Here is a 17,493-nt window from a genome sequence, read left to right as displayed (position 1 = left end):
GGTGGATCCTTCTTTGTCAGTGGCCTCATTAAAATGTAAACCAAGGAGTCTGAGGGTAGTAACACATTCTTTCCACTCACTTTGTTTTACTTACAAACAAATTGCATTTCAAATTTTATTACTTCACAGTTCCCACAATATGTTAACCTGTCTTCCCATAGCTATATTAGGTGAAACCTTAGGGTTGTTTTGATTTTATTTCTTATCAATTAATGATTTGGAGCATTCTTTCTTGCAGTTGTTAATAGTTCTTTTGAAAACTGCTCATATCCTTCGACCATTTATTGATTGAAGAATGGTTTTTGGCTACTGGCTACATGCTTGTATGCATGCCTGTATTAATTATTCTAATACATTTTGGTTTGTGCAGAGCTTTTTGATTTCTTGTAATCTGTTTTATTTTTATAATTGCTTCTATCCTTTGGTTAAAAATATATTTATTAATAGTTATGAAAAATTATTTTCCTTTCTAATTTTTTATTATATGAACTTTAATATTAAAGTCCTATATTTAGAATGTATTATATGGTATGAAAGTGTTCCATCTAATCCTTGCTGCCAAGACTTTTCTATTTTTCCCAGCATTTTTCTTATTAGCAATTTGGAACAATCTTTGATATGGTTTAAGTTTTTAATTCTTTTGAGAACTCTTCATATCCCTGAGCACTTTTAATGGTATCAAAAATACTCCGAGCTTAGAGGATTAATCATTTTCAAATCTCTCACTCTTCATACAGCTCAATCCAGCCAATTACCAAGTTCCATTTAGGTCTTACCTCTTTAATTTTTATTTCCTCTTTCTAATATTTCTGTCAGCCACTCAGGCTTTAAGTCCTTCATAACTAGACTGTTGAAGTCTAAGTTTAAGTGCTTCATAACTAGACTGTTGAAATAGTATCCCATCTCTTCATTTAAATTTGCTCTATGCTCTTTTGTCAGCATAAATTACCCTAATTTCTAGATCTGACTATATTATTCCCTATTTGAAAAAAAATTGGGCCTTCATATTAACCTTTCACTGTAGTAAGTTATCTTGGTACTCACGGATTGTAATCTGGTCAGAGCTCTCTCTTTAATCTCATGTTTGACCTAGTGGCATTATTAACCACTGGTCAATGTTCAAATTAGACTGGGCTTTCCATTTCTGTCTTGTTCCACTTTTTGTCCCTTTTAGTCTCTACTTGTTGAAATCCTTCCCATCCTTTAGGGCCCATTTTGTTTTGTTTTGTTTTTCATAATAGCTTTTTATTTTTAAAAAATATATTCAAAGATAACATCCACCTTTGCAGAACCTTGTATTCCAAATTTTTCTCCCTTCCCCTAGACAGCAAGTGATCTGATGTAGATTCTTCTAAACTTTTTTTTACATTCATCATGTTTCACAAGAAGTCAGATCAAAAGGGGGAGGTGAGAAAGAAAAAAACAAGCAAGCAAACAACAACAAAGGTGAAAGTACTATGTTGTAATCCCCATTCACTTCTAGTCCTCTTTCGGATGCAAATGATCTTTCCATTACATTACAAGTTTATTGGAATAGGCCTGAATCAGCCACCTCATTGTTGAAAAGAGCCAAGTCCATCACAGTTGGTCATCACACAATCTTATTGTTGTATTGTACAATGTTCTCTTGGTTCTACTCATGTCACTTAGCATCAGTTCATCTAAATCTCTCCAGACCTTTCTGAAATCATCCTGCTGATTGTTTCTTATAGAAAAATAATATTCCATTACATACATTCACATACCATAACTTATTCAGCCATTCCTTAACTGATGGGCATCTACTCCATTTCGAGTTCTTGGAAGGCCCAATTTAAATGCCACCTCATTTGTAATTATCTAATTTGTATCTATCACACATTTTCATTGTTTGATCATAAACTTTTTGAAAGCAGATGATGGCATGTTATGGTGATAATTTATTTAGCTTCGTGTATTTTTATAGAATTCAGTGGTTTATGCATAGTAAGTATTTAATATAATTTAATTTTGAAATTGTGTTAATGTTTTAGGATAAAACTTCAGAATTTCCATTTAGTAATAGCATCTAAATGATCCAAAGGTATTGAGTTCTGTCATCAGTATTGTTACATCCATGTTTTTCCCTAGAGTATCGTGATCGTTATGATTCAGACCGGTATCGTGATGGTCCACGACGGGACATGGACCGATATGGAGGCCGGGATCGTTATGATGACAGGGGCAGCAGAGACTATGATAGAGGTATGTGGATTGCTCATAAGGAATAGATTGAAAGAAAATAAAAGATTTTAATCCTGTTAAGATTGTTTTAATTATTGTAATTTCTGGTGACCTCAGGCTTTGTGCCAATATTAGGAAGGGTTTCTATACAATATTGCAAGCTTACTTACTTTGTGATCTTATTGAAGAGTTCATTGGCATTTTCTTTTCTTCCAAGCATCCTTTCCACTAACATAGTCATTTTCATTTTAGGACAGTCATATCTTTTTGTCAGTGCTATTCTCTTGTTCCACAGGCTTTGATTCTAGGATAGGCAGTGGTAGAAGAGCATTTGGTAGTGGGTATCGTCGAGATGATGATTACAGAGGAGGAGGAGATCGCTATGAAGACAGATACGATAGACGAGATGATCGGTCATGGAATTCGAGAGATGATTACAGCCGAGATGATTTTAGGCGTGAAGACAGAGGTAACTTACTCATTTTACTTTTTTTCAGGGCAAGGCAGCTAAAGAAAATTTAATTAGAGAATGAATAATGTAAAAACATTTAAAAGATATCCAGTCAGAAGCCACCTTTGGAAACAAAGCAAAAAGACCAAAAAAAGAACAGTTCTGGGTACACAGAACAACATAAAAATAAGATCCATATAAAATCATGGATTTCCATTTCATAATAATAATAATAAACCTATAAATAGTACACATTTTCAAAACTACCATCCTTTTCTGTGCTTCTAAATTTTCTTTTATTCTTTGCCTGTGTACTTTTTTCTCCCTCCTTCCTTACCCTACCCTAGAGAAGACTACCATTGGGCATAAATATGTATTACAGTCATCTTAAATTTTATTCTTACCATCAAGTTGTGAGTTACTTTATTTAGACACATACCTACTATGATTAGAAAGTCCAATGAAATGGACATAAATGGATTTATACACATTAGAGAACCACATGGTCTGAAGAGATCTGAATTCTAGTCTCATACATGTTACTGTACAAATCAGGGGAAGTCGATTAAATTCTGTGGGCCTGAATTTAATCATCTGTTAAGTGTGAGATTTGTGTACTAGTTGATCTTAAGGTCCTTTTACAGTTCTGTGCAAACTAATTGGAACTCAGTAAAATAAATTTATTGACAATACAATAAATCTTACAAATTTTTACATCTTTTAAAAAAAGCTTTTTGCTGCTATTATTAAGATTTTGGCACATTTCTTTAGTTCTTCATTATGGAACCAAACATTAGTTATTAGGCATACTTTAAGTAGCCTGTTTTTCCAAATCTAGCCTTGATTATAGATGATAGGTTTTCAATGGAATCTTTCATTGAGTTGACTTCTCTATTCGTTAGATAAACTTGTTACATATAACCTATAGCATAATGTTTCAGTATTCCGTCTCCACTTGGGAATTTTTGTAAACACAGAACAATTCTGTTTTTCATTACCTTAGTATTATTTGTCCTAATTCACCATTGAAGAACAAGATTTCCACAGAAAATCACAAAATATTTTTTTCACAGTCTGATGCCCAGGTTTAGCAGGCTTTGGATTTTAGTAATGGAATTCTGGTCTTTTTATTTTTTTGCCCATGACAAGTTTTTTCTACCAATGGTTAGCTTCAGTAACAACCTAGGTATAAGCTAGGTGCCAAGTTCTCTAAAAATCTTGTTTTTCACATCTTCTGTGCCATTGATTCTACTTCATTGTGGGCTTAAAGTGATCTTTACTGTTCTTGATTTCCCCACATCACTAAACCCTGCCCTCTTTGAAAGTCTTTGTGTTCTTTAAGAGCTACAACCATCAAATATTTCCTTGGGCAGTAATCAAGGGATATACATTCTTTGAAGAATTTAAAATTTCAAAATTTAACAATTTAATACTTAGCAAAAGAGCAATGTGGGGAAAGCCAACAGAATTAAAAGAGAACTAACTAAAAAGTAGAGAAATCAGTTCAATCCAGTTTCATCTGGTCTAGGTCAGAGTCACCCAGATGACAATAGAACCACACATTATTCACAAATATGAGACTTACGTCAAAATTATTGCTTACCCCAAGTGATTTGCACCACCTGCTTTCATTCTAAAGGTCTGATTATAAAGTGTTAATACAGGTAGGTACTAAGATATCTCCTAAATTTTCTCTATGTGCAATTAATAATATAGTAATTGAAAACATTTTTTTTTTAACTTCTTGGAATAAAAAAGTCCCTTAGGAGGGTGAGTTAGAGAAATGTATACCTCTCATTTTGACTTGATACCTCTTCCTCTAAAACTGTGGAGGGATTCTTTCCTTTATCCAAAAAAAGACTCTTTAAAAAAATAAATGTTTAAAAATCTTATTAAAGACTTAACTTCTAGTTCTCCAAAACTTACACAATTTGTCTCTTGAATCTGGGGGGAGGGAGGGAAGATCTATCTGACCCTTCCATACAACATGTAAAGTTTTGGCCTAGATGTTTTCCATAGTTGTGGGAAAAGTGTGATTTCTTTCCCTCAGTAAACTTCTGTATTGTTTCAGGTAGTTTAATTTTAAACAGGATCAAACTGCCCCAACAGTTGTTTTACTGTTGTCCTGCACCTCATTCAAGACTGGCCAATTTTACTTCTAAAGCCCTTCATGTCATATGTCTGTCCCAAAAAGAAGGGCCATTTGGTGGTTGCTTTTACTAGTGCTCCTAGAAAAGAGAGATTATGGAGTTTGATAGTGCAGAGTTTTTATTCTATTTAGGATTGGGCAGCATTAAGTGTCCTGACTGCTCTCCCTTCCATTGGGATTTCCTTTGTTCCTCTAGTATTCAAGCTAGCAATGACTGCCACAGCCCTCTTTTGTTTCATTAGGCTTCCTCCTCTTCTCTCTCTCTCCCCCCCCCCCCAGCCATTTAATATGCAATGCATTATTATGGATTGGTGATTAAAAATTTCCCCTTCTCTTCCCTCAAAAAAAAGAAGCATTCCTGCCTTCAGAAAGTTTAAATTCTATTAGGAATACACAATGTAAATGTAATGTAAATGGAGATGGTGAAGAAAACAGTAATAATTGTGAAAATCAAAGAAAGCTCCATTGAAAAAATATCCTTTGAACTGGACCTTGAGGGGGAAGATAAGGATTCTGAAAAGCAGAGAATGGATGAGCTGAATTTCTGGCCTAGAGTACAGCTGATCACAGTATAAGGAGGTAAAGAACAGAATGCAAAGAAAGTGGAACAGATAGTACTCCAGGTTAACTAGAATGGACTATAGGAAAGTGAGTGACAGAGAGAACATTGGGGAAAGCAGGTTAGAGACGGGAAATTCATCAAGAGTGAATTAGAATTATTAATAAACCATCTTTTTAAAAGAAAAGCAATCAATGGGGGCCAGGGCTCCTAGAGTATGGGCTAGAAGTGAAAAGGAGATGACTGGGTTGATGACAAAATCCCTGATTGGTTAGGAGTGGGATGGAAAGGAGGGAGAGTCAGAAATTATGCCAAGATTCCCTTTTAAGTAAGTACAAAACTTATTGTCTAACAGTATCAGAACTGTCTTATTCTTCCAAAGTTCTAACTTACCTCAGACTGCTTGTAGGCCTCCTTCACAACCCTGCCAGAAAAAGGCCCTCCTTCTCCAGATCCAGTTGTTGAGAGCAACTCTTATTCAAGGATATTAAATTTTCCTTATACTAGTTTTTCTTAACAGGGTTTGGTTTTGCTTGCATAGAATTTTTTTCTTTTTATTAAGTATTGCTCTGTCTTGTCCCCCATCATCCTTTCAGTCAGCCTTATTAATGAAGAGAAATAGTTAAGTAGAGCCTAAAAAAGCAACTATATATTTCCTTTGCTCACTACACTAAGATTTAGGTTTTATTTTCTTCAGTTTTGCCATTTAATTCAAATCTTCCCATCTTTCTCTATATCCCTAATATTCATTGGTGTGGTGGTTTTTATGTCACAGAAATTTGTTCTTTGTATCCCTATAAAGGAGATCAACTCCTTTGTTTCTAATTTTTTTGCTACCATAAAGAATAAAGCCCTGACTTTTGTAGTATGTGTAAGACCTTTCTGTCACAGAAAGTGGTTTTATGGTTTCTACTTATATTTCTCTAATGTTAGAATATGCTAGTGATTTATTGGGGTAGGTTATTCACTCTAGTATAATCATTCATGAAGCCCCATAATGTCTTTCATAAATATGTAAGTAGTATGTGGTTCATATAGCAGAGACGTAAGAAACTCCAAAACATTGTATACTTAAATATTCAGAAACTAAGTCCTCTTTCTGTCTTTTCAAAGAACACATTGTAACTATTTTTTGCTTTGGTAGTTTTTTTTTCAACTTTGATCTTCGCATAAAAGCAAAGGGACTACAAAATAAGGGAATATTTAACTACTTGCCTAAATGTGCAAAGCTCCTGGATTACAAAAACGAAAAGTGAGCTTTGCCATTAAGGAACTTAACATTCAACTGATAGATGTAACATAAACATGTATATATTATAGCATACTTAATGATAGTTAGCATTTATTTAGTGCAAGCAAAGTACTTGAGTAATGTTCTTTTATTTGATTCTCAACAATTCTGAGGGGAAGGTGCTGCTATAACCCCCATGTTACAGTTAAAGAAACAAGTTAAATGAGATGGCTGTGGACCCAAGCTGCAATAAATGTCAGCCAGATTGCCGCTAAAAAGCTCTTTTAAAAAGAGAGCTCACTGAGGGGATCAGAAACAGCTTTCTATAGGAAATGCCATATGAACTGAACCTGGAAAAAATTGAGGGGACTCTGCAGCAGAGCAGGTTTTGTTTTCTTCCCAGAGCTAGATGATGGCATACTAAGTTTAGGGAAACCAGTGTGTCTAGAACCCAGTTTCTTAAACTGATTCACAGATGTCATATGGGGTCTTATAATATAATGTGGGATTATGACAGTAAATGTTTGATTTGTATACCTATTAGTTTGGTAGGTTTAGAGGGAAATAGGAAGTGTCTACTTAGGTGTGTTAGAGATAGCCAGGAGATATATCTATTTGAAGAAATTTGACAGATAGGCAATCAGCAGAGCAGTGCTAGAGTGAGCTATGGAGATACTCGGGGCTAGCTATCTAGTTTAGGTTGCCATCTAGTTAGAGGTGATAAAACCCATGAGACCTGATAAAGAGGATCAAAAGGAAGGTGTACAGCAAGAAAAGATGGGCCAGAGGAAAACTTTTAGGGCACTGGAGTGAGTTGTGAATAAAGATCCAACAAAGTACTCTGAGTGGCAGCAGTCAAGTAAGTAGGAGGAGAAATCAGTCATTGATCTTGGAAGAGGTAGTTTTGGTTGTGATGAGGTTGGAAATCAGATTGCAGATGTTTGAGAAATGAGTGAAAGCAGACAGAAAATGGAGACAATAAGTGTAAGTGACTTTTTCAGTAGGGTTTGGATATGAAACAAAAAAGATTCTAGTTAATTAGCTTAAGGAAACTTAGAAGGATCAAGTATGGGAAAAGAAGCTGATCTGAATGGAAGAAAGCTCTGGAGAACAGCTCATACTGTTGCCATTTTTAAAAGATGATATTGAATTGGGTGGGCCAGTCATTGGGTTAGAATCTGGAGCAGATGCTTGTGTTTGAGAATCTAGTTTTAAATGAGCCTGTAGTAAATAGATTTGAGGAGACCTTACTAGGGTTTTCTTTAATTCAGGTCCCCCCCAGAGACCCAAACTGAATCTGAAGCCCCGGAGTGCCCCCAAGGACGAAGATTCATCAGCTAGCACATCACAGTCTAGCCGAGCTGCCTCCATCTTTGGAGGAGCAAAGCCAGTGGATACAGCTGCTAGGGAACGAGAAGTAGAGGAGCGGCTACAAAAGGAGCAAGAGAAACTGCAGCGTCAGTTGGAGGAGCCAAAACTAGAAAGACGGCCCCGGGAGAGGTGAGGTGGGAAATACATACTAGGAATTCCCTGTTCGGACTATGTTTGATCATCTTTTTCAGAAAAAAATTAGTCTGCTCCTGCCCTCATCCATGTGTAATTAAACTGAAATCAAGTGGTGGTACTAAATGACTCCAGAAAGTCCAAGCTCCTGTCATTTGGACAGTAGGTACTGATATTGCATCCTCTTCTCTCACATAGACACCCAAGTTGGCGAAGTGAAGAAACTCAGGAACGATCAAGGACAGGAAGTGAGTCTTCACAGACTGGAAATACAGCTCCTTCTGGCAGAAGTAAGTTAAAACCAGATAAAAAGAAGGAAAATGTACCTTGTGACCAACTTGGTTTTCTGTATTTTTTGAAGCCAGGAATAGCATGCAGAACTGAAATCTATACAGATTATCCAAAGAACATGTTTTAATTAGTATTCCCAAATACTAGAGCTTATTTAGAATAAACTTTTTCAGTTATTGAGTTTAATGTATTGCAGTGCTTTCTTTCCCAAGTCTATATATACCATGTTTAAGTTTCTCCATCTAAATGTTTCATATTTGGGAATATATAAAACAGGCCTCAAAGCTGAAGTTGTATGTCAATATTTTATGCATATTGTCGGAGTTTGCTAGAAGTATGTTCTTTTTAAAAATAGCTTCTTTTTCAGATATAAACCCTAGTTTTATAGGTCAGAGTGTATGTCATCTATAAAATAAGGCCAGTAATCATAGTGGCTTACCAATACTAAGTAGTACCTTACTACTTATTATTTATTCTTTTAAATATTTTTACATTGACAATATTCTTGGAAACAGTAATGAGAAAAAATTGAAATTGATTGTGAAGTATTTATCATCCTGCTGTAACATTAATAGATAGAAAGGAAACAAAGTCACTGTGATGAGCTTGTACCCTTTTTGTTGATGGGTTAATATCATACTGTCCCTACAGACACACGAAGGAGGGAGAGTGAGAAATCCCTAGACAATGAAACATTCAACAAAGAAGAGGACTCTCAGTCTCCAACCTCCAAGCCTTCTAAATCAGATCAGCTTCCCTTAAAGGTGATGCCCGCACCCCCACCAAAGGAAAATGCCTGGGTGAAGCGGAGCTCCAACCCTCCTGCGCGGTCTCAGAGCTCAGATTCTTCAGAGCAGCAGTCTCCCACAAGGCGAGTCTGGCTCAGCTGTGGGGATTGGGGTCTCCTTGATGATGGCTATTTTATTGATGCTATAATACCACAGATTTAAGATTACCAGTAAAAATGTAGTGGTAGCTAGATGGTGCAGTGGATAGAGTACTAGCCCTGGAATTCAGATCCAATCTTAGATCCATAATACTTATAGCTGTGTGACCTTGGGCAAGTCACTTAACCCCAAGTGCCTCACAAAAGGGGGGAAAACAGGAGAGGATAAAAGCATTTTGGGACTGGGACTATATATTAAGCGCCTTACAAATATCCTGATTGATCTTTCTGAAACAGCTGCTTTTACAATAGAAAACAGACTTTCCTGGGCTTAGACAAACTAGGAAGTGTCTTAGGCTAGATTTGAGTTCAAACACTTATATCCATTGTGTCACCAACTGCCCCTGATAAAACATTAGCAATGATTACCATGTTAACTTCCCTTTTCTTTTAAATATCATGATATTCGTTGTAATGTTCACCATATTTCTAAATTTTACCACATAGGTCTTCTTGGACAATTTTGATAAATCTTTAATGTCTGTTTTTTTCTAGTGGTGGAGGAAAAGTAACATCCCAGCAGTCTGAGGAAGGACCAACTAATATTTCAAGGAAAGGTAAGGTATATTTGCTGGAAATAGTTCTTTAACTAGTTTAAATTTAAATAAATAAATAAATCTTTAGCTTTAACCTACATAAAATGCCTCCCTATCCCCTAAGGCTTTACTGATTGATGCCTGGTCAGTGCCTTTTGCTTGACACTAGAGGGCAGGAAAGCTCTCTTGAGACAGTCCAGGGCCCTGCCCTTTCCTGGTAGAACATTCATCTCTGAGGGAGGAAGAAAAAACAAAGGGAAGGAAATGAACATTCTCAGTCAGAATTGAAAGACCAAAGCCAAGGTCACTTTAAAATGTCATGGCTTTTTTTGAAAGAGAGTGAGAAGGAACCTTTAATTAATCCATTCAAGTATTGATTTAAGGGGGTCATGTCCATTCTAAACCACTTTTTCCCCTTCACCCAAGCCTTTAGAAATAGGGTGAGTGATTACTTCTCTTCAATAATTTTGTAATTTCTATTCTAGCAGATGAGAATAAGGTAGATGGGGTGAGCATGCTGAAAGGCCAAAGTGGGAACTCCAACCGTGGTCCAGTGGAAGGAGGAAGCAAAGACCATTGGAAGGAGTCTGATAGGTATAGTTGCGTTCTCCTGTGTTTTCTCTCTCTCCTCTCTTTCTCAGAAACATACACCTCCTTCCCCACCCCCACCCCCCAAAAAAATCAGCTTCCTTTCTGTCATGAATTTGTCTGACATCACACAAAAAAATAAATGAATGGCTTTGTAGCAAAGAAACCATAATTCCCAACACAAACCTTAATTTTATCCCACTGTAGGATTTAGGACGGTTAAGATCATTTAGTTCAATTCTGACCTTACAGATGAGAAAACTGAGACACCAGGAAGATAACTTGTCCAAGCGTAGAGATTTTGAGCCCACTTTTATTTTGTGTTTTCAATCATGCCTGTCCAAATGTGGCCTCTTTTGCTGTCTCAGATTGTAACTGCCAAAGTTAAGCATCCATGAGTCTAGGATCCCATGGATAAATTTTTGCTAAATTCGGTAACATCTGTACTAGGCAACTTCAGGTTTAGATTAGAAATTTCAGAATGTACAGGAATGAGGATAACAGGTATCTAAAAGAGGATGTTCATTTCTATCCCCCCCCCCCCTTCATTTCCTTTTGCAGGAAAGATGGCAGAAAAGATCAAGACTCAAGACCTGCATCTGAGCCAAAGAAACCTGAAGAAAATCCGGCTTCTGTAAGTATTAGTGTGTTAATTTTTAGTTTTTGTTTGCTTGCATCTTTCTTAAATTTTACTTCTTTGGGACCTTATAACTTTCAATTGAGTTAGCTTACCCATGATAAAAGTAAATGGGAGTGGATTTGGTGTTTTGTTTTATTTTGTTTTTTATTGTTGGAACTGACGTTTCTGAGTCTTATTGAGGATAGAATGAGGAACACTAAAAGTGCTTAATATATTTAACCCTTTTCCCACCCTCTGAGATGGGGAAAAAAGCTTTTAAAAAGAAAGAAAGAAAAATTGGCAGTAATACTAAAAGGCAAAAGACACAGAGGGAAAGGATAGCAGACACTATCTGACTAGCCAAGGCCTATATTTTACAGTACAAATAACCTTTTGAGATATAAAGGCAGAATTTCACTAATTTTTTGTGTTAAGATGATCCCAATGATAGTGAGATATGATTGAAAAATCTCTTAGTCCCTACATAAAGCACGTGTCATGTGATACATCCACACCATCACTTTGAGTCTTTTTTATAATGTTTGATTTTTCAGAATACATGGAAAGATAGTTTTGAACATTCACCCTTGCAAAACCTTGTTTTCCAATTTTTTTTTTTTCTCCCTCTTTCCCCATCCCTCCTCCCCTGGACATTAAGTAATCCAATATAGGTTAAATATGTGTTATTCTTCTAAACATATTTCCACATTTTATGCTGCACAAGAAAAAAATCAGATCCCCCCCCCCAAAAAAAAATGATCACTCTTGATTCTTTATAGAAATTCAGTTCTGCAAGCAAGTACGCAGCTCTCTCTGTTGATGGTGAGGATGAAAACGAGGGCGAAGACTACAACGAATAAACCTCCACATCTTGTGCTTTCTCCCCGTCTCTCACCAACCTGCAACATTCGAGAGCAAATCAAACCTCTATCCAGACAAGACAAAATAAAACTCACCATCTCCTGGAGACCTTTCTTAACTTTTTTTTTTTAAGGAAAAAAAAGGAAAACAAAATGAAATTCTTTTGCATGCTGCTGCAGCCTTTAAAGTATTAAACTAACTGGAGAATTTCCAACCAGTGTAGCCAGAGAGAGAGAAAGAAGTACAGCTTTTTAAAGGAAAAGTTCTGATGTGTTTTAGCAGCACCATATAACTGCCTGTATGATTAGTGCCTAAGGTCCTCCTTTTAGCAGAAACGTTAATAATATTAATGTGTTGGTTTCTGAAAGCTGGTTGGGCGATAGGACAGATACAAGGAAGGAGGTGGGTTTTCTCCCTCTTAATTCTTGCTATCTTATTATGGCATATATGAATTCTGAAACATTATCTGAATAAAACTTCCATCCTTGAAGGTAGGATAACTAGTCTCTGAGGTTATTTTAGTCTCCAGGAGGCTGCCAGCCCCCTCCTCTCATTTTATCCCAAGCTGTTGGGGGCCAGTAACAGAGGGAAATGTCAGTCCAGTTTTACCCCCCAAGGGGGTGGTTGGGAATTGGTGCCGAGAGGACAAGACATACTGCTTGGTGACCAGATGCAGTGGGGAGGGAAATCTGGCTCTGAGGGTGATGTAAATCCTTTTGGACCAGATAACAGTGAAAGGTTAGAATCTCCAGGAAACAGATAAGCAATTATTTCTTGGAACATAGGTGTGGGAACTTCTAGATTCATCCATAAACTGTTGCAAATCCTGAATCTTAGGAATTTCAGGCCTTAAGTACAGTTAAAGTCTTATGTACTTCCTTACTACCCACTCCCCTTTTCTGCAGTCTCCCAACTAACATCTTCTGTTTATGTCATGTAACAGGTCATTTCTTGGGCCTCAGATACCAGGGAGCTGTCAGGTGAGGAATTGAATTGCAATTAAAGCAAAGAGCCACCCATTGCTCCCTTTTGACCCCTCTTGCTATTCCTTGTTCCTCACCCTGGTCTGTGACAGCACCAGCTTCCTTGATCCCTTGTGAGCACCAGCAAACTGGAAGAGGTGATCTTAGCAGGTGAACAAGGAATGGATTGATAGAGGCTATTAAATTGATAGTCTTTGCCCTGCCATTTTCTCCATTCCTTTTGATGATTGTTGTTTTTAGGACTTGTCCTTCTCTCCACTGGAACCCCACACTAATATTCAGATTTATTATGTGGCCTAGACCAGTGTGTGGCTTTTTATCTTCCCCTGAGAGAATAAATGATGATTGTAAGAGAACTACTCAACAGGGCATTGGTTTCTGTTGCGACACAAAAGACCATTGTACTTGATTTTATGTGCAACTTTGTGAGGGTCAGCTCAGTGTCGATACTTTCTTCCCCTTCACCAAATATTAGCAACTATGAGAGGAGGATGCCACCCCAGTCTCTAATACTCGCACAATTCTTCTCCAGGCAGTCTTAGATTGTTCCCAGCCCAGCCAAGTTGGCGGGCTGGTGTTTGTGCGGCTGCAGCAGTGGGTATATTGAATCATTTTATAAGGTGGAAATAAAAGGTAGACAAATTGAATAAATTACTAAGTACGAGTAATTGGTATGGATTGGCCATTAGCTAGGAAGTGGACATTTAGAAGGCATATCCAGACTTAGGCAGTTACCGCCCATCTGCCATAGGTGTTGATAAGGTAGGGATTGCCCTCTTCATTTCTACTCTCCTTCCAAATAGTTGTATCCAAGAAGCTGTTCTCTCCACTTCCCTTCTTGCTCCCTCTGTTAGACCAGGTACAAGGATTGATTTGCGTCCAGCACCTGAAGACATGTAAAATTTGTACAAAGATATCTTCTATGAAAATGATTTGTAATCTGTAGACTTACTACCTGGGAGATGTCTTATGATGTAAAATCCCCATCCTTTGGGCTGTGGGATTTGGTGGTGTTTTTTTTTTTTTTTTCCGGGTTTTTTGTTTTGTTTTGTTTTGTTTTCTCCAAATAAACCTAATCTTTAAAGTTCCTTTTTAATGCTGAAATTCTTTTATTTGCACATTTAGTGCTTATAAATTTTTGGTACATGGGCATCCTACTACCCCCCCGCCCCTCTTCCCCTCCCCCCCTGAGTTACTGAAAGTTCATATTCTCATAGCTTACAAATGGATGCTGTTCTTTGAAGAGGACCACTGTAAGCAGCATCTCAGAATGCAGACTAGGAATTGAGAGTATTTAAATACTGGTCTCTGCCTATTTCCCATGGTGTTGCCCTTGAATATCTTTTCTAAGGTTATTCCAGCCCATTTCAGTCTCAGGAGTTCTTGAGAGTGTGTGATCAGCATAGTCATAACTTCTTTTTCTCCATATTTTCATTTTTATCTTCAAATACCTGAAAAAAAGGGGTACTTTCTCCCCTCTCACTTGCAATAGAAACCAGAGGTTGACAGTCTGCATATAAAAAGCCAAGATTCAAGACTGCAGTTAACTGCATCATTTGTGACCTAATGAGGCAAAGATAGGTTAGGAACAAATAATTCTGAGGAAGAAAGGAATATTGAAAACCTCAGGCATCAGAGCTGGGGCGATGGGACTGGAGCCATGGATTTCATTTGGCTTGCTGACATTTGTGGTTACTTCCCTTCTAAGAGGGTCAGTGGTGTCCCCAGCCAGGGGAGCTCCTGCTTAGGGCTAGCCTGAAGTTATGAGTAGGGAGAACACTACCTTTCTACCTCTCTTAAATCCAGCCTTAGCTACTTATAAATGTCTTTCTGTAGCCTTAGCTATATTGGCCTGGTTAGGAATTGGGTTGATAATGGGTAGAAATGAAAAATAAGCCAGTTTGGAGCTATTATCCCTGGTCCTGGTCCCAGATCAGCTACTTAAGTGCCTATGTGTCTGGGAAAGTCACAATCTATGGGTCTGTAGATGTTTAGCTTCTAAGGCCCTACAGAGCTTCAGATTTTGTTCTCAGAATGAATGTCATAGGAATAGAGCAATCTTAATAAAGGTGTTATGTCTTTGGGCCAATCGACTACATTCTTTCCCACTTGGATGGTCATCTTCCCTTCCAAAAAATTTATGTCCAGGACACAATGGTCCCCCAGAGCATGAAGTTGGGGGCGTTGTCTTAACTCCATCAGCCAACAGCATCTGGTTTCCCAGGGCGCTGCTAGGGTTGCACATCTGCTCCTAAAAAGTGTGTTTGCCAAATAAATTTTGTCTCCTAGCAACAATATGGCCCATAGAGCTGGGGGTGGGGTGGCGAGACTCCACCTTCCTTACTCTAGATCTCAGATTCAGGAGATGAAGAGATGGAGAGGATGTAGCCGTGTTGCTCTCCACCTGCCAAGCTGGACACTCTTCCTTCAGACAATGCAGCCTTTGTCTTCAGTTTGGAGATCCGCCCTTGGAGCCAGCTCAGTCCCTTCCCCTCCACTTCCCAGTTTCCCTCTCAGCAACTCTGCTGAACTCTCCCCATCTCAGCCAGTGGAACCAGGGATCCTCACCAGTCTTTGGAAAAACAAGACAAGTGCTTGCAGGGAAATAGGTGCCTACTCCAGATCATGGAAGCGGGGGATGTTCCTGCTATGACAAGGTGGGCTGCCCTCTGTGGAATAAAGGTGAGCATAGATTGGATGGGGATGGGATGGCCCCTGAATCCCCCCTCATGGGCTGCATCAGCTCATCAGCATCCATTCAACTGCCTGCCCCTGCCCTGGCTCAGCTCTGAGCTGAATTCCAGAGTGCCAAGTCACTCCTCACCTCCACCACTCCACTACCTCCTCTCACTTATAGCACTCTTTATGTCATCTCTGCCCCCCACCCACTTTCACCCCCATTCTTCCTCCCTGCAGCCTCCTCCAAGCTAAAGCTATACCTCTTGTCACCATCTTGGCCCAGATTCCTGGTGACTTTATCCCATATCCACTAGATTCTCTTTGGAAGGTCAGGGTATCGTTATCCCAACCTAGAGCTAGCCCTAGTGACTGGCACAGAGTGTTTGGTCCTTGAGGAGATGTTGAATAAATGAATTTCCTGATGGGGTCTGGGATAGCATGCTTTCGAGAAATGTTAATGTGTCCCTGAAGAATGAGTCCAATTCAATCAATAAACATTCCTGCCTTATAAATTCTTAGTGCTGAAAGTTCTCTGTTTTACTGAAACCTTATGAGAAGTGACTTATTCAAGACCACACAGCCAGCTAATTAGTGAGCAGATAGTATCAGGTAACTTACCTCAAGTCTTCCTATGTCTAGGAAGAGCTAAAAGGAAACTTGGAGGCCCAGAGAGGCTGCCTCAATCAAAGTCAGTCCCAGGTAGTAAAGGAGGTAGGATTTCAAGAGGTTTTAGTTAATCCCCATGCCCAGGACTTAATCCACTGCAATAGCAGGCTCTTAGCAAGAGCAGAAAAAGGACAGCCCCAGACCTGCCACATGCTTTGTCCTTACTGCTCAGCTTCTCTTGGATATCCTCCCAACCGCTGCTCCCTCTATCCAGGCTTTCTCCCCCTTTCTTGTTCTCCCCCATCCTTTCCCCTCAGCCTTTCCCTTCTCCAAAGACTGACCAAAATGCATGACCATATTTTCTTGGGCCCCTCTCCTTGAGGAATAATGAGAATCAAGGGTCCCTAGGTCCCAGCCACACCCATAAACTCCTCTCCTAAGGCCTCAGGGGTGACCTCTGCAGCATGTTCCCCCAATCCAGCTCTGAGTCAGGGACTCTCAGGCCCAATTGGCTTGGCCCTGTAGACCCACCCCTTCATAAGCAAGACCAGATTTTTCAGTCCCTGCCAAAGACAAAATGAGGTAGGAAAGAAAATGACAGAATAGAGGCAAGGATGGCCAGATAGGCAGCCCTTGGAACTGTTAGGGGCTTTCTCTTCACTGGGCATTCATCTGTCAATGTCCATTTCTCCATACACACAGTCTCACTTTTGCCTTCATCATGGAAGGTAGGGAGAATTAACAGCAAATAAGGAAGGCAAGAGAACCTGGGAACAATGATGGGTACTGAACTTTGGGACGAGACAGTTATTCTGAACAGGGTTTGGTGTAGCTCAAATACACACACACACACACACACACACACACACACACACACACACAGCCTATTAATCTGCCTCCAGTCATCTGTAATGACAAAAAACCAGGTTAGATACTAGGCATTTTTGTCTCACATCCTAGTCCAGCCCCTCACCTCTTATCTGGATTATTGCAATAATCTCTGCCCAACAACTCTCCTCTCAACCATCGATCCTCAGTCCAGATGCCTAAAGCTCTAGTCATCCTCATACTCAGTAACCTCCGGGATCAAAGTCCCGTGTTTGGCAGTTAAAGTTCTTCCAGTCTTCTCACCCATGATTCCACACCAATTCTCACTGTTTCTCACAAAACAACCTAATTCACAATTCTGCTTTTTGCTTGGGCTTTCCCCCCACCTCCTCCCTCCCCCCCCCCCCAGCCAAACCTCATATTCTCTCCTTCATCTCTTCCATCTTGTCCTCAAGGATCCA

At 38.9% G+C, this 17,493-nt stretch overlaps 2 protein-coding genes across 5 annotated transcripts in view; both read left to right on the top strand.

Moving 5' to 3' along the window:
* EIF4B (eukaryotic translation initiation factor 4B) overlaps positions 1-14,007 on the top strand; it is a 37,058-nt gene extending 23,051 nt beyond the window's left edge. For 2 of the 4 annotated variants that reach the window (XM_074270286.1, XM_074270289.1), the window contains 9 exons: positions 2,110-2,223; positions 2,498-2,671; positions 7,864-8,092; positions 8,294-8,385; positions 9,038-9,257; positions 9,828-9,889; positions 10,357-10,462; positions 11,018-11,090; positions 11,855-14,007. In XM_074270286.1, the coding sequence (XP_074126387.1) occupies positions 2,110-2,223; positions 2,498-2,671; positions 7,864-8,092; positions 8,294-8,385; positions 9,038-9,257; positions 9,828-9,889; positions 10,357-10,462; positions 11,018-11,090; positions 11,855-11,935 (1,151 nt within the window). In that variant the 3' untranslated portion in view covers positions 11,936-14,007. Of the gene's footprint in view, positions 1-2,109; positions 2,224-2,497; positions 2,672-7,863; positions 8,093-8,293; positions 8,386-9,037; positions 9,258-9,827; positions 9,890-10,353; positions 10,463-11,017; positions 11,091-11,854 lie in introns of all 4 variants that reach the window. The other 2 variants (XM_074270285.1, XM_074270288.1) reach the window with 1 other exon arrangement.
* Positions 14,008-14,010: 3 nt separating this feature from the next.
* The window catches only part of TNS2 (tensin 2), a 28,184-nt gene continuing 24,701 nt past the window's right edge, over positions 14,011-17,493 (top strand). The window contains exon 1 of the mRNA XM_074270280.1: positions 14,011-15,601. Coding sequence (XP_074126381.1) covers positions 15,545-15,601 — 57 coding nt within the window. The 5' untranslated portion in view covers positions 14,011-15,544. The remainder of the gene's footprint in view (positions 15,602-17,493) is intronic.

The sequence above is a fragment of the Sminthopsis crassicaudata genome, chromosome 5, assembly GCF_048593235.1.
Source record: "Sminthopsis crassicaudata isolate SCR6 chromosome 5, ASM4859323v1, whole genome shotgun sequence".
Classification (NCBI taxonomy): domain Eukaryota; kingdom Metazoa; phylum Chordata; class Mammalia; order Dasyuromorphia; family Dasyuridae; genus Sminthopsis; species Sminthopsis crassicaudata.
The sequence above is the reverse complement of the archived record's forward strand: the minus strand, read 5'-3'. Positions and strand labels throughout refer to the sequence as shown.